The sequence below is a fragment of the Chanodichthys erythropterus genome, chromosome 2, assembly GCF_024489055.1.
Source record: "Chanodichthys erythropterus isolate Z2021 chromosome 2, ASM2448905v1, whole genome shotgun sequence".
Lineage (NCBI taxonomy): Eukaryota > Metazoa > Chordata > Actinopteri > Cypriniformes > Xenocyprididae > Chanodichthys > Chanodichthys erythropterus.
In genome coordinates, this window is record NC_090222.1 from 3,620,901 (window position 1) to 3,644,796 (window position 23,896).

Genomic DNA, 23,896 nt, shown 5'->3' on the forward strand with positions numbered 1-23,896 from the left:
ATGTGTATGCCAGGTTAAAGAGATGCGTTTTTAGTCTAGATTTAAACTGACAGAGTGTGTCTGCTTCCCAAACAATGCTAGGAAGATTGTTTCAGAGTTTAGGGTGCCAAATAGGAGGAGGATCTACCGCCTGCGGTTGATTTTGATTTTCTAGGTAATATCAGCTGGCCTGAATTCTGAGATCGCAATAAACATGAAGGATTATAATGCTTTAAGACCTCGCTTAGGTACTGGGGAGCAAAACCATTTAGTGCTTTGTAAATAATTAACAAGATTTTAAAATCTATACGATATTTAACAGGAAGCCAAAGCAGTGACGACAGAACTGGGCTCATATGGTCATACTTCCTAGTTCTACTAAGAACTCTAGCTGCTACATTTTGTACGAGCTGTAGTTTATTTATCAAGCTGGAGGAACAACCACCCAGTAGAGCGTTACAGTAATCTAGACTTGAGGTCATGAACGCATGAACTAACTGTTCTGCATTCTTCATTGAGAGCATATGTCGTAGTTTAGATATATTTTTAAGATGGAAGAATGCGGTTTTACAGATGCTAGTAACATGGCCTTCAAATGAAAGATTGGTATCAAAGAGCATATATTTATATTCGGTACAACTCCTGTGGATTCTTTGTTAAATCTTGGTAAAAACTTCTCGTTGTTTCTCTTAGTAGGATGAAAATAATCTGTTATTTAAATGGTGATTAAATTATATAAAGAAAACTATCAAAGAACACTCCCTTTGAAGTCGTTGGAGTTTACATCAGTGACTGAGTTCTGGACTCATGCCAAAACTCACGTTTTATTCAACAAATCTCTTAGTTATATTGTGCTTGCACTGTTGCAATGAAAGCATTTGTTAGTGTGCAGAAAATGGGTTGACAAGATCACTGCTTTCATGCGCTCAACAACATGTCTGTGATCGGCTACACAATGTTCATCACTGCTGTCAGACACAGACAGGCACGAGGGTAAATGTAAAACAGGTTGTTTATTTCGAGACAGAGGCAGGAACACAGGAATAACATGGGTAAGTAGTTTTCAGATATAAGCATGTTGATTATAGTCACTTAGCTGGACACTAATAGAGTCCTTTCTCTTTTGCAGATAGTTCAACGAGGGAAGACAAGACTTGACAAAGGAGTGGAGACATGGAGACATCGGAGGAGGTAAAGAGTCCAGGTAAGTACAAACGAGACCAGACACTGAAGTACGGGGAGTGCTCTGGTGTGATGAGGTGCAGGTGCTGCTGGTCAGTATTCAGGTGATTGGGAACAAGTGGGCGAAGCGTGGAGATCCGGTGACGATGTGTATTGTGTGTTGGTGGTGGGAACTGACTCCATGACAGTACCCCCTCCACCACGGGCGGTGACGACGGGGTCTACCTCGCCCTCGAGGAGCAGGATGGTCCTGATGGAACCAGGAATGCTCCTCAGGGCTGTAGTCTACCCATTCGACGAGGTATTCCAGCGCGGGACCCCGTTGTCGAGAGTCGAGAATCGCCTGTACCCGGTAGATGTTCTCTTCCTCAGCGATGTCAGGAAGAGGAGGTACCGCATCGTCACCTGGATCTGTTGAGGGAGGAGACAAGGGTTCAGTGTGAGGTTTGAGTAAGGAGACATGGAATGAAGGTGATATACAATACTGTGGTGGTAAGTTGAGCCGGTAGGTTACTTTGTTGAGCTGCCTCTGGATGGTGAAGGGACCTATGTATCAGGGACTCAGCTTACGACAGGGCAGTTGGAGACCGATGTCCTGGATCCAGTGGTTGACAGCTGTAACCTCAGAGGGCTCACCCAACCAGGGGAAGAGAGGAGGTTGGAAACCCAGGACACACTGAAACGGGGTGAGCCCTGTGGTGTTTTACCAGAGGGAATTCTGGGCATACTCCGCCCAGGGCAGGAACTGGCTCCAGCTGTCCTGGTTCCGGTGGCAATATACCCGCAGGTATCTCCCAATCTCCTGGATCTTCCGCTTAGTCTGGGTGTGGTATCCAGAAGACAAGCTGACGGACACTCCTAGGAGCTTGAAGAATGCCTGCTATACACAAGATATGAACTGAGGACCACGATCTGAGACAATATCTTCAGGGATTCCAAAATGGTGAAACACATTATTGAACAGAGCCTCCGCGGCTTCCAATGCTGTGGGCAAACCTTTGAGGGGAATAAGTTTGCATGACTTGGAGAATCGAACCAAATCATGAAGATGTGAAATTGTTAGAAGGTCGGAGGTCCGTCATGAAATCCACTCCAATGTGAGTCCAGGGTCTCTGTGGTATGGGTAGCGGAAGGAGTTTACCCTCAGGGAGCTTCCTAGGAGTGTCGGCAATGGCACAGACTGAGCATCTCTTGATGTGTCGGGAGACATCCTGGGGCATGGATGGCCACCAGTACTGTTGTTGCAGCAGAGAGAGGGTACGTGAACTACCTGGGTTTCCAGAGCCCGGAGAGGAATGAGCTAAGTCCATGAAGGGCTGACGTAGAGATGCCCCTCAGAACCTCCTGGCAGAGCAGGTTTGGCAGTGTTAGCTGCTTGATGGTCCAATGGATGGGGCTTACGATCATGGCTGGAGGGAGGATGGGTTCAGGGTCCTTATTCTCAGATTCAGGCGGGAACAGACGAGAGAGAGCACCAGCTTTACCATTCTTGCTTCCTGGATGGTAGGTAACTGTGAAGAATAAAGCCCAGCAGGCTTGGCGATGATTGAGTCGTTTCGCCTCTCTGAGGTACTCAAGATTGCGGTGGTCGGCAATGACCTCAAACGGGTGAAGTGCTCCCTCCAGCCAGTGTCTCCATTCCTCCAAGGCTAACTTTATGGCAAGCAGTTCCCTGTTTCCAATGTCGTTATTCTGCTCCGCCAGGGATAGCTTCTTTAAGAAAAAGGCACATGAATGAAGTTGTGATGGATCCTCCTGCCGCTGGGACAACACCGCTCTGACCCCGGTGGATGAGGCGTCCACCTCCATGACGAAAGGGAGTTCAGGATTCAGTTGGACCAGGATCAGAGTGGTGAGGAAAGCTTCTTGGAGCTGATGGAAGGCTTCTCTGACAGATGGGTTTCAGGACAGAGACTTGGGCCGGCCCTTGAGGAGAGATGTGAGGGGTGCACTGAGAAGACTGTAGATGTGAATGAAGCGTCTAAAGAAGTTTGCAAATCCTAGGAAGCATTGTAACTCCTTGACGGTAGACGGATAGGACCAGTTGCGAATGGTGTCCACCTTCCTCTGGTCCATCTGTATGCCGTGTTGGTCGATGATGTAACCAAGGAAGTGAACGGAGGTGGTATGGAACTCGCACTTCTCCAGCTTGAGGTATAGGTGGTGCTCACGTAGCTACTCTAGGACATGGGAGACGTGTTGGCGGTGTTCGGCCTGGTTCCGGGAGTAGATGAGGATGTCATCAATGTACACTGTGATGAACTGGTGGAGGAACTCCCGGAACACCTCATTCATATAGTTCTGGAACACGGAGGGAGAGTTGGACAGGCCGTACGGAATAACCCGGTACTCATAGTGGCCAGATGGTGTAACAAGGGCAGTCTTCCACAGGTTATATGCACTCCTCAGGTCCAGCTTGGAGAAGATGCGAATTCCTCTGAGCTGTTCCAGAGCTGCTGGGACCAGAGGAAAGGGATAACTGAATTTAACAGTCTGGGAGTTCAGATGATGGTAGTCAATGCACTGCCTCAAGCCTCCGTCCTTCTTGGCCACGAAGAAGAAGCTTGAAGCGGCAGGGGAAGTTGATGGGAAACACGCCGATGACATGTCCTTCTCCACCACAGTAGAGACACAGACGTTGAATTCTTTTCTGACGCTCCACTTGGGTGAGGCGGGAGGAATCTACCTGCATTTGTTCTGGTGTTGGAGGAGCGACAGATGGTGAGGCAGGCAGAGAGCTGGCAGCGGGTGAAAGCACAGCATATGCGGAGAAGCGTTGAGCCACTCGTATCATTTTTTAAGTTAGGTTTTTAAGCCCCACTGAATCATTGTACACGACCATTAATTGTTTCACTTTAGGAGTGAGTCCTTGACGGAAAGCTGTAATGATTGGAGATCCGGTGACAATGTGTGTTGGTGGTGGGAACTGATTCCATGACAACTGCAACCTTCACGATTAGTTAACCTTGAGAGCTGTAATAGTAAAAACTTGCTAAAAGAGAGAGTGATACTTAGCTATTTCATATGCAAAGATGTTAGCCAATCACAGCAGTGGGCGTTTACACTGAAGTCTCACAGCAGACACACCCCTTAAAACAGAGCTTTCAAATCAGAGGGCAAAAATCAGGGTAGGAAAAATGCCTTTTTATTTCTAAATTATGACAATTTTTGATGTAAAAAGCATACTAACATAATAAGTGCACTCAGGAAACATTATAAAACATGCAGTTCATGACCCCTTTAACTTAAATATACTTTATTTAAAAAAAACATCAAATATTAGATCAAATTAGTGCAGAATCAACTTTGCACTGCTGATATACTGCAAATATCCATGAGCATCTTGAAAAACTGATGTTTTGGAAAGCGCTGCAGCAAGTTTTGTGCCATCTAGTGGTTTAGAGGAAAATAAAATAAAAGGCACCATTTACCCCAGTGCACCTTTAGCACTGCTGTTCCCTTCAGATTCTACAGATACATTTTAACTGTGTTGTTTTGGGGTGCACACTAAAACAATAGCCCATACACTCTTTAAAATAAAGATTCAAAAAGGTTTTTTTTTTTTTTTTTTTTTTTGCAGCGATGACATAGAAGACATGTTGGCTTCCCTAAACAACCTCAGTGAATAGTTCTTGAAAGAACCTTTTTTTCTTGTGTGAAGAACATTCTAATCATCTAAAAAGCTTTTACACTATATAGAAACTTTTGTACAATAGAAAGGTTCCATGAATGTTAAAAGTTCTTCATTCATACCATAAATACCAATTTAGAAGAGTGTAAACAATTACCTAGTTCTGGCGTGAAACTCTAGATGGTGCAAGCTGATAGGTCTTTAACTCATGTGGTATTGATCACATCATTATCTACATCGCACAGCTGAGGACTGTTTCATAAAGCAAGATTAGAAAACAAGCCATGCTTATTTTAATTAGTCAGACTTGTTGTCAGCGAATTCTTTTTCATAAAACAAACTTAAATGAGTTAAAACTCAGTTACTTGTCACAGACACGTCAGGTTCCTACGTCACCCAACCACAATGCTCACAGTCTCCTGAATACTAATCACCGCCACCTGCACCTCATCACCTCACTCATCAACAGCACTACAAAGCGCACACGCACACAGCACTCGATGTCCGGTCTTGTTCGCATATACTCCATGTGATGCTTACCTTAAGGACTCCTCTTCATATACTCACCTGTCTCCAGCGTCTCTCCTTCCCTTCGTGTGCCTCGTCTGCTGTGTGGGTGTGTGTCAGCCAGCTCCAGATAACTCCAGCGATCTCTAAGCTCCAACGTATCTCAACCTGCACAAGAAAGGACAGTAACTATTCCTCATATCATCTGCTTATATCCATATATCATCAGTTCACTCACCTGTCTGTTGTTGCAAGCTCTACTGTGGTCAATAAAACTACCAAAACCTGTTACTACTGTGTTCGTCTCCTGTATCCCGTAACATTACTCTGGCAACTTATGCTGGGAAACTAGCCTGGTCTGGAGCAGGCTAACTGTCAGGCTAAGCCGAGCTCCTCTAACAATGACCAATAGGAACGCAATGATATTACAGCTGACTCTCTCACATGCAATTATTTGACTTTATTAACATATATATATAATGTATGTGTATATGTTAATAAAGTCAAATAATTGTATGTGAGAGTGTGTGTGTGTGTGTGTGTGTATATTATTATGTGTGTATATTTTTTATATATAATATATACACACATTTACTAAATAGTGCTAAATAAAAAAATATATATATTGGTGTAAGTTTAAGGCATTTTTTTTATTAAAAGGTAAGTATGATGAGAAACAAAACATTTAAAGAGAAGTAATTTCTTAAAAATTAAGTGTTATATAGCCCACTGAATCATTCTCAGACTTAATACTGACAACAATGGAAGCACTTGGGAGAGAACTGTCAGAGACTTATTTCTTAGCACAAAAGAGTACAAGAGGATTGCCAAATCATTGTTTTAAGTGTGAAAATATAGCAAAAGTAACACAGAAATTCAAAATCAATAAACCTGTGACAAGGCCCCTGAAACAATCAGGCCTTCATTTGTAAGCTTTCATTAAGTGAGTGATTTTTTTTGCTAGACAAAGAGCAGGACAAATACAAAGTGAGTGTTTCAGAGCCAGCAAAAGCTATGAAAAGAGTGACAGAGTAAGATGCAGCCTGCTGAAGTGACATGTATGGATGTTGTCCACACTGAAACTACCCACTGTAGTCAAAGCACAATAAAGTCAGCTAGCCTTTTCCAAGGCCCATATTTAATCTATACTCTGGTCTCACATATATATGTGTGTGTGTGTGTGTGTGTAAAACATTTACAAAAAAATGTTTTGTGCCCAATATTTAATTAGATTGTTTTAAAATATGAATACATTTCTATCTGGTTTTATTTGGCAGTAGTACTCTTTATGGTTATTAGAAGAGCAGAAATTAAAATCACAAAATTAAAAATTAAAATATGCACAGACTAAATTTTAATTGGTAAGATAAATCTAAACTCAGTAATTGTCCCAAAGTATATTCATTTACCGCATTACAATAGTCCATTTACAGTTACTATCATAAAAATACACTTACTTGTAGGTTTAAACTTGTACATAAAGCACATTTAATGTACATCAAATATTTTAGCAAAATGTATATTTTAGAATTATTGAGCTTCTATTGCATCCCGTCGGTTTAGCGCGCAGCAGCGATCGTTCACTGTGAAGTTTAGCCGCAAAATGGAAATATTTGCATTACTTTCTAACATTTACAGATGGAGAATAAACTTGTGAAAAGTTATGCACTGAGGAAAACACCATGTCTCAAACGCATAAAATAGCACAAAATGTATGCTGTTTCCTATGGTGGATCGATTTGATCCATGATCGACCTCTATGGCTGCTTAAAAAAATCATGCACGTGAAATGATCTTGACTAGGTGAACCTGGATCGAATTAGCGGGACTGCGTGAACTTCAATTACCTTTTATGAAACCGTTTTAGCCCAAACTCATTTGTTAGGTTAACTCAAGTCAGGTTTTGGAGTTTAATCCTCGCTTTTCTTAGCATCTTTTATGAAACAGCCCTCAGATTGGTTGTTGTTGTGCCAGCAGCATGACATTCAAACAAATACTGGTAGTGTTGATGTTAGCAGTGCAACATGCTTTCAGAAACCCTCCAATTTCCCCAGCTCCACCTGTAAAGATCTGCTATGGGTGTTATTTCATGTATGTTACAGGTGCAGCAGCAGCATGTATTACATGCTCTCAGCAATGTCTCTGAATGTATTGGCAGTAGCAAGTCTCTGTACTTTCTCTGCAGCAGGGACCAAATATATTACATTGTCATATCCATTACCATGCCAATCTCTTACCATACCAATCTCCTGAGAGTTGTCATGACAGACATTATTTATAACTTGATATAAATGAAAAAACTGCCTATTTTTTATGTTTTTGTAAATAGTTGTGTCACACTCACTTTATCTAAAATCTTAATGTTTGCTTAAGAAAAGTTTGTCTTTTTATCATTTTAGGTGGTGCAGAGCTCAACGTTGCTGTTGAAGAGGGCACAAGCATCTACATTAATACAAGTGCTGGCATAAACACACAGTGTGAAGTTTGTATAAGTCAGGAGTGCCAGTCTTCTGTGATCCTCAGAAATGATACAAGTTTGAATTTCAGCTGTTCACAGCCAGAGAATGTGTTCACTGTGCAGATCATAACAGATATTGAACTGTCATTTAAAAGTAATCCTTTTACTCCTTACATTTTTCATTTAGACAATTATATTTCATAGGTTATTAAGACAAAAATGTATTCAAAGATTTGTTTAAATGATATAAATGCATATTTGCTGAATGTTGACCGTAAATGAGAAAGTATTATAATGTTTGTCATTCCATTATTAATTACAATTAATAATATGAAAGCAAACGCTATAATACTTTTTCGTATACAGTTTACTTTCTTGGTTTAACAGTCTGAAATCACATACTGGTACTACATTTGAATTTACTTTGTGACCTTTAAAAAAAAGTATTTTCTATATAGTATGAAAATGGGTAGTCTGAATGAAATTCATTGTTACTGTCATATGACCTACCAGCATCAGTTGTCACTTCACTGCCATTCATAAATCCAATCCCGGGGCCTCATGGGATAGTAAAGTGTCCAGCGAATGCGCACTTCAGAATCTTACAGGAAGTAGTTGGTCATCTGGGTACTTTTCGCCTACTATGCATTCGGACATACTACTATTTTACTATCTTTTTGCATGTGATATAGTAGGGAAGTATTTGATTTCGGATGCATCACGTTTACACAATAATGATGTACTACAAACCAAAAAGTTTTTCCTTTGCGTTTTTTTTTATTTTTTATTTTTTGATGCCACACGCCTATATACTGAACACAGTTTTCACACATTCACCTTTTTGTAGTTTACATGGAAGATAACAGTATCATTAATCACCCAGTATACATTCACTGTAATAGACATGTTGATTTCTGATTGCTGACTGCTTGTTGGAGTGATGTGATTAGTTAGATCATTTAAATGTGTTCCTCCCAAACTTTAATAAAAAATCATTTAGAACAATTCAGTCCAGGAGGAGTATGAGTGTGACCCCTAAATGAGGGGCACCAGAGGATTAAATTAACACTGTGCACTTGTTGTTAACTTAATAAATCTACTTAGTCATTAACTGACATAACACATTCGTTCAACAGTGAAATCAATCATTGAACCCAAAGAACATCACATCTTTCAAAACTTCAGTCGGACCTTCACCTGGAATCTGAACCCTCCTACAAGGACAACCTATTTTAATTTCAGTAGGACTGGTTTACGGCAGATTCAGCCCACAGACAGCTGCCCAGACAAACACGTTTACACGATCACATCGGAGAATGTCAGTGTTGGGAGGTTTTGTCAGAATGGAGCCATTACAGAAATTCAAGTGCGTAAATTTGTCAAACTGTCATTGGAAGTGTCTGGAGGTCAGCCTCTGGACTTGAAAGATATCGGTGTATCACTGGGATTTGCCATTTATGGTAAGTGTAATGGTAAGGCTTACATATTTAAGCACAAATTGTCTAAACAAATTGGTCATATGTGAATTGTTGAACTTTATTTTACAGGATCACTGGCTGTTATCGAAGTTGTTCTCCCAGAGATGAGTTCAACCCAGGATTTCTTTACCCCAAACACTTTTCCTGAAAATGCTTTGTCAACATGGCGTTTCAGAGTGCCCCATGCATACTACATAGATGTCCACATTATGAACTACACTGTTCCAACATGCATCCAACCTGAAAAAATCCCCAAAATTAAGTACATTCGGTACAGCAAGAAAGAGCTGGTAAAACCGCTGGATGTCACCCAGCCATTGGCGGAAACTGGACACATTACCCTCATTATAAAAAACTGCAACATGTCCAAGCCAGATCCTCCATCGGAAGGCCTAATGGTGCACTTTCAAATCTCTTCCATCAAGAGAAAAACGGGTATGTGACATTCTTTATGCAAGATGTTAATAAATAATATTAACAAAATAAAAGGGGTCATAAAAATGGCATGCTATTTTTATGTAGTGAATAGTCTGTCCTGAATAAACTAGTTTACATAAGAGATGTTTACATAGGCTGCATTTACACAGGCACAAAAAATGCTCACATCTGACACAGATCAGAATTCGTTGCACACGTGTAAACACAAAAATCCGATTTTTTCACATCTGATCTTCCACTTCCAAATGTGGTTTTAAATCAGATGCATATCCGATCTCTGGACATGCAACCTATGTCTAAACATGCATATCCAATTCCCATTGAAATTTCAAGCCACCACAAGATGAGGGCGAGACATTTGTTTACTAAAAGGTAGCTTTAATGTTGTATTATGAAGCAGACGTGCATGTATGCACTCAAACAAAAAAAGCTTTTAATGCTTCTCCTTGTGTGTTTTTGACCTACCTGAGTCACAGTTTGCATACTAATCTTTGGTATGCTTTCATTTCAATATGGATATTAGGCTATCTGATGAAAAAAAAAAAAACATTTATAAAACTGATAAGCAGAGAAACATTTTTGTCATTTAACAGCTCCTTTAACTCTTTTATTCAAGGATGGATTTTGGAACATTCCATGAACTGGGCAAAAAAACATGCCCTGTCCTGCCTCTACTCTTCCCCTGTACTCATTGATGATCCTTTCATTTTTTTCTTCACTCCACTGATTATACCTTTCTCTTCTGTTAGCCTGACATGTTTTCCCTTTTTTTTTTTCTTTCTGCATATAGCTTTGTTCCTTTAAAACAAGATTTTTTCCCACATTAAGCAATGCATTATAATTTATTTAATATGATGTACCACTGAGTACTACTATACCATTTGATCTAACATTAAGGCAAATTAAGACATTAAGACTGAAAGGGATGAACAGTTACAACTAACTAAATTTGATTTTGAAGAAAAATAAAATGAAGATACTTGCACATCATTGCATAAAATTGAATTATAACACAAACAGATACAATAAAAAAAAATTGTATATTGAAATACTGTTTGTATTAGAATTTACAACCTTAACAATTTAGGATTAGTTCACTTTCAAATAAAATTTTCCCGATAATTTACTCACCCCCCCATGTCATCCAAGATGTCCATGTCTTTCTTTCTTCAGTTGAAAAGAAATTAAGGACAGATTGTTTATCTAGATAAGACCCTTATTCCTCGTCTGGTATCGTTTAAAGCCCTTTGAAGCTGCACTGAAACTGTAATTTTGACCTTGAACCATTTGGAGTCCAGTGAAGTCCACTATATGGAGAATAATCCTGGAATGTTTTCATCAAAAATCTTAATTTCTTTTTGACTGACGAAAGAAAGACATGAACATCTTGGATGACATGGGGGTGAGTAAATTATCAGGAAAATTTTTAACATGCTTTCATAGACATTCCAGCTCATTAGTAACCACACCCACATTTAATGTTGATATTCAAATTAAGTACTGTTATTAGAATATTTTGAGACCACCTACCATTATCGCTATTTTTTTTAAGCACACTACACCAAAAAGCATATTTGTCCTATTTTAGATGGTGTCCTATTTTTGCAGGCTTCATCTTGGTTTTTATAAATTAAAATTATATCAACAAATAGTAAATTAAAAGACATGTACGTCACATGTGATGCACATCAGATGACCTTCTGTAACACCCACATTTAAATGTGTCAAATAAGTCTCACTTACAATGGCTTTGTTGCTAAGAACTTATTTATTTAATGAGTACCACAGACACAGACTCTATTCCTTTGTCTCTGGCTACTAGTCCCCTCGTCCCGCCCCTGGACTTCTTCCTGATAGGTTGTCACACAACATACGTCATTATTCACTCTCTACGACACCTCCCCCTTTAAATTTTTCTAAGGAAAACCATTATTATAACCCTGCTTCTTTATTTACTAACTAGCATTTGCCCGCTATTCATTTTAACTATAATGAACATTTTAAACATTTCACATTTTTCTTTTATCAAATAAACATTCAACATTACATTCGCTTAAGATGCATAATTCACATCTACTACACCTAAACATGCATTAGAATTTACTTAACTACAAATTTAGTTTGACAGTAGGCTTTATCACTCTGCCGGACCTGGTCACAGTCACTCCTTGCGTTTCACACGGTGTCTGCGACTCTGGCTGCTCCGCGTTGGTGGTGATCCGCTTTTCAAGCTCCTGTGGACTCTTCACTGTTGTTTCACAGTTATTATCAGCATCTAGACATTCCGCAGGCACTTTCTGTAGATGTCTACGATTCGCCTCATCTCACCTTCCCCTTTTGGAGCCTGCACCACAAATTGCGTTCTGACCAGCACTGGACCTTTCCACGGCTTCTCCCCGTCCAGTTTCACCAGCACTGCATCACCTGGCTTCAACACATGTAAGTCACGCACCCCATGTCTCCGATTAAAGTAGAAGGCTTGTTGTGTTTTAGCTAAAGCGTCTCTTTCTCTCACCAACATTCTACTTGGCCACTTGGCTGCAGGTTTTTCTTCAATGTAGGCAGTGTTGTACGAATTTTCCTGCCCATCAACAATTCGGCAGGGCTAACCCCTGTAGATGAATGTGGTGTTGCTCGGTAACACATTAAAGCAAGGTGGGGGTCATCCTGTCTAAGGATGTGTTTGGCTACTTGGACCGCATACTCGGCATGCCCATTTGCTTGCGGGTTATGTGGGCTCGATGTGACATGTTCAAAGTCATATTTCCTCTTAATACTGTCCATTCTTCACTAGTAAACTGCGGACCGTTATCACTCATAATCTGCTCCGGTATTCCAAACCTCGCAAATGTAGCTTGCAATCTGTTTATCACCTGCGCTGTCATTGTCTTTGGCGGATGGAGGATCTCTATGAAGCGCGAGTAGTAATCTGAAACAATCAGATACATCTGGCCCTTGTTTTTGCAAATGTCTATAGCCAGGCGCTGCCACGGCCTGTCAGTTAGCGGGGTTGATTTAAGTGGCTCTTTCCTTTGCGTTTTCCTGTCTTAACAACAAGTCAATTTTGTTATTTATATCCGATGATATACCAGGCAACCATACGGATGAATTTTGCATGTTCTCTGCATTTTGTGGATGCGTTCAAGGATGTCCTGTCTCAGTTCACTTGGAATACAAATGTGTCTGCCCAGAATTATCAGTCCTTCACTAATTGACAGCACATCTTTCACTGCAAAGAAGTCTCTAATACCTTCTGGTATGTTTCTCATGTGCTCTGGCCAGCCGTGCTTTATGAACTTACTTAACTAGTTGTAACTGTTCATCCCTTTCAGTCGCTGCTATGATCAAGCTCAACTTTGACTGTGACATGGGCAAGCTGGCTATAACTGCGTCAACGTAACAGGCTATCTCTTTCGCTGTAGGTCTACTGCTCGTTGCATCATCACTTATTGGACTTCTCGACAGTGTATCGGCTACTACCAATATCTTTTTATTCTGCAGTCACTGCAAATCGCATCAGTCTCATTAAAAGTCTTTGACAGCGTATTGGTACTGTGTCCAAGTCTTTTTTATTAATCAATGGTAGGTTTGTGGTCTATAATAAGGCGGAATCTGTCCAGGCCTATGAGATACTTCTCGAATCTCTCGCACACCCAGACTCCAGCCAAGCACTCCTTTTCTATCTGCGCATACCTGGTTTCTGCCTCATTTAACCTCCTCGAACAATATGCCATTGGCTTCCAGCTGTCTCCATGCAGCTGTAGTAGGACTCCTCCCAGCCCGTAGCTACTCGCGTCTGCTGACACCGCTGTGGGTTTCCCTGAATCGTAGTATGCGAGAACAGGTACAGTCATTAGAGTTTCTTTAAGCTTTTGAAATGCGCTTTCTTGGGGCTGGTCCCATGTCCATGTTACAGTCCCTTTTAACAAATCAAACAGCGGCCCGCCCACTGTCGTCAAATCTGGAATGTAACGTCCCATATAGTTTATCATCCCCAAGACCCGTGTCAGTTCACTCACATTTCGTGGGGCTTGCAGCTCCGAGATAGCCATTACTTTCCCCGGGTCAGGCCTGACTCTCGTCTATAACATGTCCCAGGAAATAAAGCTCCTTCTGCCTGAAGGTACATTTCTCTTTGTTGAGCTTGAACCCTGCGCGCTCGATCCTCTCCAGAACGCGCCTCAGATGCTTGTTGTGCTGTTCCTGGGTTTCGCCGTGAACGATTAAATCGTCCATGTAGACCGCAACTCCCTCTAAACCTCCTAAGAGTTCGTTCATTTTGCGCTGAAATATTTCTGTCGCTATGCTAATACCAAAGGGTAAGCGCTTGAAACAGTATCTGGCAAACGGCGTTATGAATGTAGTGAGCAGACTGCTCTCACTATGTAGGGGGATCTGCCAAAAGCCGCTTGCGGCATCCAACAAAGAGAATATTTTGGACCCTGCGAGTTTGGCAAGAATTTCATCAGTCGTGGGTAGGATGAATCGTTCCCTTTTTACATTTTCGTTCAACTTTTTCAAGTCTACGCAGATGCGCACTTTCCCGTTAGGTTTCATCACTGGTACCAGTGGCGTGCACCAGTCCGTGGGTTGCGTTATCTTTTCAATAACTCCATTCTCCTCCATTCGTTGGAGTTCAGCCTTAACTTTGGGAAGTAACGGTAATGGCACTCTTCTCGCTGTGTGGACTGCGTATGGTTCTACGTTCTCTTTTAGGTTTATTTTGACAGGTTCGGTTTTCATTGTTCCCTGTTCACCGAATGCTGCGCTGACATGCTCGATTCTTTTAACTAAGCCCATTTCTACTGCTTGTTCTCTGCTAAGCAGATTGTTCTCAGTGTCGCCCTCCATGACGTGAATTGCGAACTTGAACTTTTTATCTTTGTACTCCGTGGTTGTTTCAAATTATCCCAAACAATTTACCCTTCCACCTGGGCTATCATATCTCGCATGTGTCTGACTCAGCTTCACTTTTCACTTTTTTTTTTGTACTCCCAATGCAACCTGGAGGACTGTCTTAAGGGACAGCGCTTTTAACTCAACTGACTGCAAAGGCTCAAAGGGAGGTCCCCGGAGAGCTGTAAGTACCAGGGACATGTCCCAAGAGGATATAGAGGGAGGGCGAGGTGGATTCAGTCTCCTCGCCCCCCTCAGGAACCTGAGATCAGGTCATGCTTCCCTAGAGACTTACCATCAACTGTGTCATGATGTGCAGCAATGGCGGCAAAATACACTTAAAGGGTGGAGGCAGACAGCCTTCGCCTTCAACCCTTCTTGCAGGGAGGAAAGCACTGACCTGAACGAACACGTGAGGACCCGGTACACCACTTGATGAACAGGTTCCACTTCAGAGCATAGAGATTCCTCATAGAAGGAGCTCTTTCAGAAGTGATGGTGTCTTCAACCGACTGGGGTAGATCACCTAGAACCTCCGCATCCCATCCAGGGGCCAGACATGAAGTTTCCAGAGGTCCGGAAGCAGGTGAAATAGGCTGCCCCGTCTCTGAGTCAGAAGGTCCTTCCTCAGAGGAATGGGCCAAGGAGGTGCTGTCATGAGGAGCATCAGTTCTGGTAACCAGGTCCGAGTGACCATTGTGACCGTTAACAGGGGCCAGGGAACGACTGCTTACAGTAATGCACGGACGGAATGACATATTGAAAAAGATGCAGTGTCCGTCTGTAAGCTCTTTTAGAATGGGAAAACTCGCTCTTTGTAAAGTGCTGAAGCACACAGGAACAGCCACAGTGTGATTGTAGGTTCACACTGGTCACCTACAATCAGCACACACAGAGAAACCCGGCCCCAGATCGCAAACCTGTAACAAAGCATCAGACAAAAAAGACAAAAAAAAAAATAATAATCATTACATTAAAAAAAGATAACCTTATTTGTTCAACCATAACATCTGCTCTTAAAAGTCGACCAGGTATTGTCTCAAACATGAGACATTGGTTGATTAGAGATACATGCAAAAAAAAAAGTATAGCAACACCAGTACTAAGATTAGTCCTGTGGCTCATTAAAATACTTCTCTTTCCAATTACAAATCCACTGTGTCTGATTTTGTAAGTTAGAATGAGTCTCTTGAAGCAAAATAATGTCTGCTTTCTTGAATTGTAAATAATTAAACAGCAAGTCTCTTTGTTATTACCTGACATCCACTGATGTTAAAATATCCAATATTTATAAATGTCATGGAAAAAAATAATGCTATAGGGTATCAGAAAAATATACTGACAATTATGACCCTATAGATATTCCTTAAAACAAGCTTTTAATGTTTTTTTAACAGTGCTCATGTGTTTTTTGAGCCTGTAGCATTTAGGTTTATCAAGCTCCTCTAGTGTTGCTTTTCTCATAGCCAAAGTACATGAATCAATAAAAATCTGTAAATCTGGGAAGTATTTTTCAAGTCTTAGTCTTTGCCAAAATCATTTATTTGGCAAACTGTATAATAGAATTGCTTTAATTTAAGATGAACAATTCTCGGCAGAACCTCACTGAGAATTTGCATTAGTAAGATTTTCTGCTAAATCAGAAGTGTCAGTGTCAGAATCCATAGACTGAACTTCGTTCCCTTCTATCAGCATACCAGCGTCACCCTGTGACAGACTGAGTTCTGATGCCTGTCAATCTGTTGACTCACTACCAGGCTTCACAAGCTCAGCACTCTCTACAGGTCACTCCAATTCACTGATTTCACCAGGATCAGTGTCGGCGCTCTCTACTTCATCATGCACTGTACTATTATTCATACTTACAACGGTATTCATGAAAGTATGTACTACATCATCAAATTATTTGTTCATTACAGGCTCACTGGCACTCTCACCATCTTTGGAGAGAGAAGGCATTTCAGTTTTCTGATCAATCCTATCACTGTGATTTTTTTTTCACCTTCATTATTTACTGATGCAAATAATGCATATGCAATTGATCCATAGAAGGATTAATTTCAGTCACATTAGTACTAGCCTCATCGTTCAATGAGCATACAAGTTTTGTATGACCTTACTTCCCACAAGTAAAACGCCTCATTCATTCAGTTCTAATATAAATGGTATATTCTTTACCCACCAAAGTGGTTTTCGCTTAAAGGGGTGGTTCAGTTGTTTTTTTTTAGGCTTGATTGTGTTTTTGAGGCACAGTTTAACATGTCTTAATGCTTCGTTGTTTTTTGTTTTTTTAAAAAAAGCCATATTTTTCATATATTTACCTTTATTCTACACCTCTGTTTCCATTGTTATTTGAATGGCTCGTTTGACTTCCTGGTTCTATGAAACCACTCCCTCAAAAATACGCAATGTGCTCAGATTGGTTAACTGGCCCAGTGCATTGTGATTCACTGAAGCGTCCGGAAACATCACGCCCCTTACCGTTAGTTGTTACATATGCTTGTAAATATGGAAATGTAAATAATGGCGTCTATATTGCTGTATCAAATTGAGCCCGAATCAAACCCAGATGAAGAGGGTCAAGCAGAACCTCTCCAATCGCGGCTTTTAAAGGACGTTTATGAATGGTATTTAATTTTTTATTTGTGTCAAAGTGTTTAGATATTGCTTTTTGTTAGCTTTCAATATACGGTATTATCCTGATTAAAGCTTTACTGTAGCCGAATACATGACTGAGTAGTAGCAGTATAGCATGAACAACTGTGAACATAGAAGTTTGTTGATGTTTGTTGGCGTTTGTTGAACTATGCAATAGAATTTAGCTAACTGGCTAGCGAAGCAAAAATGTGTTGGTCTTTGTTTATGTCCTTGTTGAAACCAAAAAATAGCAACATAATACATTTCAAAGACATGTACAAACAATAAAACGTACTTACAGTTTGGGGCCAGTAAACAGCAGCTTCTGCTTTTAAAGTGGGAACTGCTTCATCTTTCAGTAATAGCCTTTGTGCAAATCCAGCATTGAACTCGTGTAGATTGTGGAAGCTGTCTTCAGCGCTGCATCCAGTGTAGAAAATAGCATAGATTATAATGGGTTCTATTATCTTTTGACACGTCACTCACGTCTGGTGTACACAATTCTGCTTCCATTTTGCCGCGCAACATGGCCTCGCCCACTTTGTTGCATGTTCCCCGTGTTTTGCAGGGTTTATGATGTCACCAACCTGGGAAGAAACTCGTTGTAGTCCAAACCGGTCGTTTTTGTAGGCATGTAACTGCCATAACTTTAAAAGACAATATCTCCATTTGCATTGAACTTTCAGTTTCATGTTTTTACATATAATTTATGTATAATTATTTATCTACTTATTAAGTGGATGTGTAATAATTGGGATAACACACAGACAGGTCGAACAGGACTGGATGAGTTCAGTGTTCCTTGTCACTCCACCGTCTCTTTTCTCATAATAAAGTCTTTTGATCACTCTGATAGTTTTATTTTGCATGACTGCCAATGGCAATGACTGGCTCATTGTTCATTATGCCTTATGTATTTCATATGTTTATTTGATATCTATTTTTTCTTATTCTTGTCACTGTTGCAACAGGGCAATGCAAAAGGAAACTGCCCGAGAATGAAACGCTACAAATACGTGTGATGAAAAAGGATCCCAAGTCCCTCTGTGTGATAAAACTGGATTCGGACGTAATGGACACAGTCACCATAGCTTCAGGGGACTATTATGACATTGAATTCTTTGACTGTAACAAGGATGAACTAGAGTTGACTGTCAACCAGACCAGAGGTACTCAACTGTGTGGTATGATCCACCCCGTAAATAAGACAATATCCTAAATGTTTTGAGTTTTTATTTCACTTTGTAAGATGCTCTGGTGTCTCTTGGTCACTATTAGAACAGAAGGTTGACCAGTTAAATCTATATTTACCATAACTTCTATTATTTAAGCAGGTCAGGTTAGGTACATGACTTCGGGTAGTAGTTAGTAGGAATTCCATAAAATTTTCCAGGTACCTTCAGAAAATGGTGGTGGAAACCCCTGCTAAATTTGTTTGTCGGTTTGGTTAGTTTTTTGTGGCTTATTGCAGAGATCATTGCAGAGCCAAATTTTGGTGGTGTTGGTGTTTTTTGGTAGAAATCCAAGATGGCAACCAAAATAATGGGGAGGATACAAACTAATGGGTTAATTCTATGGTTAATTCTAAGAACCAGACACAACTGCAGCTTGTGCTTATTATTCAGTACACATAATGTTATCGTCAATTGGTGTGGATGCTAATATAGTTATTGTTATAGATAACTTTAAAGTTATCATTCTTGGTGTGAATGGGCCTTTACGCTCTTTCAGCTCTATTCATCCCTTACATTGTTTCTTTATCAACAGAATGTAAAGAATGGAGAAACTGTGCACACTTAACATTCCCTATAACCTTCAATTACGAGCAGAACTGTATCCCAGTAGTTCTGAAGACGATGACATGGCACCTTCATGGCCCACAGAACAGTTCAGTGGAGCTACAGTCCCCTACAGGTCTGCGTTACTTTCTGCCCGAGGACGAATGCAATAGCAACCTCCTCCTTAATGTGTCCCATGATAACCCTGGCATCACTGTTGGGCAGTTTTGTCCAAGTGGATCCATTGAGAAAATCCAGATCCGTGAATCCAAGATTGCAGTAACTGCCTCCGTTACAAGTCTGAATGACCAGAATTTGGCAACAGAACTTTTTTTAACTTATTCATTTACACAAGACATATCAGGTAAAGTGTTTCATTATACATTCATTATATATAAATGCAAATGGAAACTGCTTTTTATCTTGAGGAAGCTATATACCAAGTGCAAGTCCAAAAACATTTAAAAATTTAACTGACCTCAAACCATTCAATAGTAGTGTACCTGCTCAAATATATTCAGTGCGAGTGACTTGATATCAAAAATCAAAACAGTTATTGAGTCTTGCTTTTCTGCCTTTCTCATCCAGAGGACTATATATTCACTGTTGCACCAAAACTGGATAATCCTACAGTGTTGGTGACCCCAGCCTGGACGTCTGGGATGAAACCCTCCAGCAATGTGTCCTGGATCATTAACATGGAGCCACAGCTTAAGAGCAATCTGAAGTTCATGAATGTCAGCCAACCCGAGTGTATGGAGGTGCAAACAAACATTGCAGTGCAGACCATTGTGCCTCAAATGATAGTCTACAGTACTAAAAAGGATGAGAATATTAATGATGTCCTGGTCCCAGAAAGTTTTTACCTTAACATGACTAACTGTAAGTCCCCGACAGGAAGCTTCAGAGCAATGATGGAGATCACACTGCAGAATAACTCAAGTGAGAGAGCCTTACTTTCTTCTGTCCACTAGATTCACACTAGAATTTCCATTTAAAAATATTTCAGTAGGGGAAAGATAAAGTATCCTTTATCTTAAGAAATGTATCATTATGTTTTCAGAGAACCATCTGGGCATCATCCTGAGTATTGTGGGCATTGTGTTAATGATCATAACAGCTGTGGTGATCTGGATTGTTCTCAGGTGAGAGTTTTTCAAAAACATGTTTAAAATATAGCTAAAAGCATCAATTTCAGGGGCTCCAGCACTTTAAGGCCGTTAGGCGCATGTGTAAAAATATATTAAATCTTATTTAACAAGCCTGTAACCCTATAAATCAGAGATGAAATATTAAATTTTAATCTCCATACATGTTTACATGCTTGTTTAGAATCATATGTCTGTTTCTAATTTCATGAAGATTTGAGGTTTTGTTTTGGAAAACTTCTGGGTAAACTGTATGGGTCACGACTCAAGGCCATTTTGAAATGACTGTGCTATAGCCATTCAAATACTACAGTTCAACATATTTTTGATAATTAATAATCTAGGGAGTCCTGAGATTTGTACTATACTGTTTTGTTGAGGTTGAGCAAAAAACCTTGGACTAGTTCGCAAAAGTAGTTTTTTCTTGAGGTGAAGTGGTTCAAAATGATGAGATTGAACTTATGATTTGAATAAGGTGTGTATGTGTGAAATATCTCATAATATATAATCAGTATACAAGTTTCACACATGAAAAACCTAATAGCAAACATCTAATGGCAATTTCTTTCCAAAAAAATTATTTCCTTGACTCATGGTCTTTTGAGGCCCTGAGTCAAAAGAGGTTAATTTTAACATTGTCTAATAGCTTCTGAATGTTGATTGGCTGATAGTAGCCATATTTTTAAAATCAATAGACAGTGATGGAACAGTACCTTGGACAAAGACACAGAATGCCAGTTTTCAAGATAGTTGGACCAACTGTTGGACCAACATAATTATAGCCATTTTTAAGTTTTGTTCTGGTTATAGCAAAACCAAGTGGACAAATGCTGCAATTATGTACATGTTACATGTAAATGAACCCATACACCTCTCCAGCTAATTTTTCTGCACTGGTTTGGTTCTGTTTAGGATCTGAGCTTTGCTTTTGAAACCCTAAGAAGTATTGTGCTGTTAAATTTGATTGTTAGCAAAGTATCTTATTATTGCACAGGAAAAAGAAGAGGAATAAGACTCCCCCAGTGTCCAACTACAATCCCAAAGCTTTCCTTCCAGGCCTCCATGGTATCCCCAAAACACAGGAGGAGGAAGATCCTCACTCCTATGTGTACATAGATGATACTCTAGTATATTCCCATCTGCTTGAAAAAGAAGCAGAAAATGAACAATTTAAAGATGAGAGCGCCCCACCTTTACCTGACAGACCAGTCAGCAAAGGTGAAAGCCTAGTCACTAAAGGCAGCGCGATGGTTGACAATGAGCTCTATGGTTACTTTCAGGGACAGTCAACTACATCTGGCTCACCAAAGTCCTCTGAAGACAAGGCCTGTGAAACCAGACTGTGTGCGAGAGAAGAGAGTCCTTGATGGAATTGAAATTGATTCCTTGATGGATTTTCTACTGTAAAATATTTTTTTTAAGTGTCTACAAAGTTTGTATATGTAGTGATTTTATTTTTGAACATTATGCATGTTTTAAAGATTGTATGTTTTGATGTCTACTTTCATTTGCACCATGTAAATTTAGGAGATACATTTTTCTAGAAAAAGAAACCTGTTTGCATTCAGAAATTGTATTATATTGCAAAGCGTTCTCTGTTGATCTCACCGGTGTAAACTGAATATGTGAGTGCCAACTCAATCGGCCATGGACGCTATTGCCAAGCTAAGGAGTCATGTAGGAAAATACTCTTCTTGGTTTCCATCAGGGTCAGAAATTAACATTAAGGAGCAATATTTTTTTACTTTTTAAGGGCATTTTTTATAATTACCTTATTATATGTATCTGTGTTGTGTTTATGTCAAATACTCACATACAACTAATTACTTTAGTCATTCAGAATGCTATTGCTATATTACCAATAAAATGTTATCAACATCAACAAAAGCATCTTTACTCTGCAAAGGTGGAACAGAAGCTGCATTGATGTTTATTTACACCTACTGTTTACTGCAGCTCAAAAGTGGTATTGTCACAGACACACCAGGCTCTCCCATCAGCCAATCACTGCACACTCCCTCACCCGAATACTGATCACACACACCTGATCCCTCATCTCCACGGACCATAAAACCAGCACTCACCTTCTGCCTGTTGTCCGATCTCGTTCATATGAAGGACTCTTCTAGTCGATCTCCTCATCCTCTAGAATTACCTACCTGTTTCTACTCCAGCGTGTTTCCCAGTCTAAGTGTCTCCAGAGTCCGCGTGTGTGTGTTCACCTGCCGTCATCTCCAGACATCCGCTCCACTTCCATTATCCACACTTGTAAGTATAAAGACTGTATCAGTTGGTTACATCATTCATCTCCATTATATTCACCATCTACTTACCTCCTCTGTTTGTTCATCCTCTGCTGTGTTCTCAATAAAGTAACTTGCTATCTGTGTCTCTCACCATCTGTTCATAACAGGCATACTCAACAATCATACAATGTACAGTAAATAGTCCTCATAAAGTATATTTCAGCCAGGACCACTTATGAGAATAATAAATTTATTGACAATTCTTGGATTTGGCAAAAGGCTTTGGCTTCAGGGGGCTCAGCTGCCATACTAGACAGTTTAAGATACGTCATTAAGGCATATATCCCCCAGCCTGACAATAACCAAATATTTCTTATAGCTATAGCCTACACATATGCATAAGAAATGCAACAATTACAAAAAAAGATTGACAAGTAATTCAGTCATAATAGTTCTGAGAAGCCATAGCCATAGAGACCGCTGTAAGACTGATGCCAGACTGTCCGGACCGAGAAAGGGCTACTAAGTACATACTAGATCTCGGACTGTATGGAGCATGGGGCACATCTGGTGAGATACTAGGTTTCTGACTAACTGCTTGACTTTAACTAAGTTTTTATGCAATTGCATTCACTATATGGGGCTAGACAAAGGTGTACTGGTCATAACCTCTGGTCATTGCTTCTGCTTTAATTAACTTGTTATATAGTTATATTATTATGGGGCCAGATAAATTACTATGGAGGGGAGACATTACCTCAAAGTACTGGTCATAACCCCTGATTATTGTTGGAGCTTTAAGTAAGTTGTTATATAGGCGATTGTATGGGGCTACATTGGTACCTTTTAACAATAGCAAGCATGGACAGCATTGTTAAATTGCTTAAGCAATAACCTCTGGTTATTGATCAGACTGGTGAGTTTGTGATCATGGGTCCGCATAACCACAGGTGTGAGGACCCTGTATGACTCTGAAAACCGAATGAACGAGTAGAATAAGAGTAAAGAGTTAAATAGAATAATCAAATTTCTAGATAAATTATCATATAAATTGTCAATAATCAATTGGCATTCTAACCTAAATTCGAGGTGCCCCAAATAAATATTTTTTCCTGCAATAATGCTGGAAAAATGTTCAATAGTTTTCTCTAGTCAAGACTTAAAGGTATGTGCCTAATAGAGTATAGACTGACTACATATGACTTAATAAACTTAGCATGAGAAATAATTACTACTAGCCCCAGTCTCCAGTTTCAAGAGAAACTTATAATAATTACAATAATTTGTCAGGCTAATGAACATTATGGTATTATTCTTCAGGATTTAACAAATATTGAATTTTCTTTAAAGCAGAAAAGAATAAGAAATAGATCAAGATTTTTTAAATATATATTTTATTTTTTGCTGTGAAAAGTATAAATAAAAGTAAGAAACATAAATTGGCATAGTTTATACATATTATACAAAACTGTTATGAACTGCTTTGAGACGCAATGGCTGAGGAACCAAACACGGTTT

At 39.9% G+C, this 23,896-nt stretch overlaps 1 protein-coding gene across 1 annotated transcript; it reads left to right on the forward strand.

Annotated features, from left to right (window-relative positions):
• Window positions 1–3,766: 3,766 nt before the first annotated feature.
• On the forward strand, window positions 3,767–21,499 carry LOC137025382 (CUB domain-containing protein 1-like). The gene is made up of 9 exons (XM_067393348.1): window positions 3,767–3,827; window positions 7,699–7,883; window positions 8,881–9,217; window positions 9,305–9,670; window positions 18,178–18,375; window positions 18,974–19,348; window positions 19,573–19,926; window positions 20,048–20,129; window positions 21,127–21,499. The coding sequence occupies exons 1-9, from the start codon at window positions 3,767–3,769 to the stop codon at window positions 21,497–21,499; spliced, it is 2,331 nt and encodes a 776-aa protein (XP_067249449.1).
• Window positions 21,500–23,896: the final 2,397 nt, after the last annotated feature.

Coding starts and splice junctions, on each gene's coding strand:
- LOC137025382 (XM_067393348.1), top strand. CDS start 3,767: ATGTCCTTCTCCACCACAGTAGAGACACAGACGTTGAATTCTTTTCTG. Junction 3,828..7,698: donor TTTTCTGACGCTCCACTTGG/GTGAGGCGGGAG, acceptor TTATCATTTTAG/GTGGTGCAGAGCTCAACGTT. Junction 9,218..9,304: donor ACTGGGATTTGCCATTTATG/GTAAGTGTAATG, acceptor TTTATTTTACAG/GATCACTGGCTGTTATCGAA.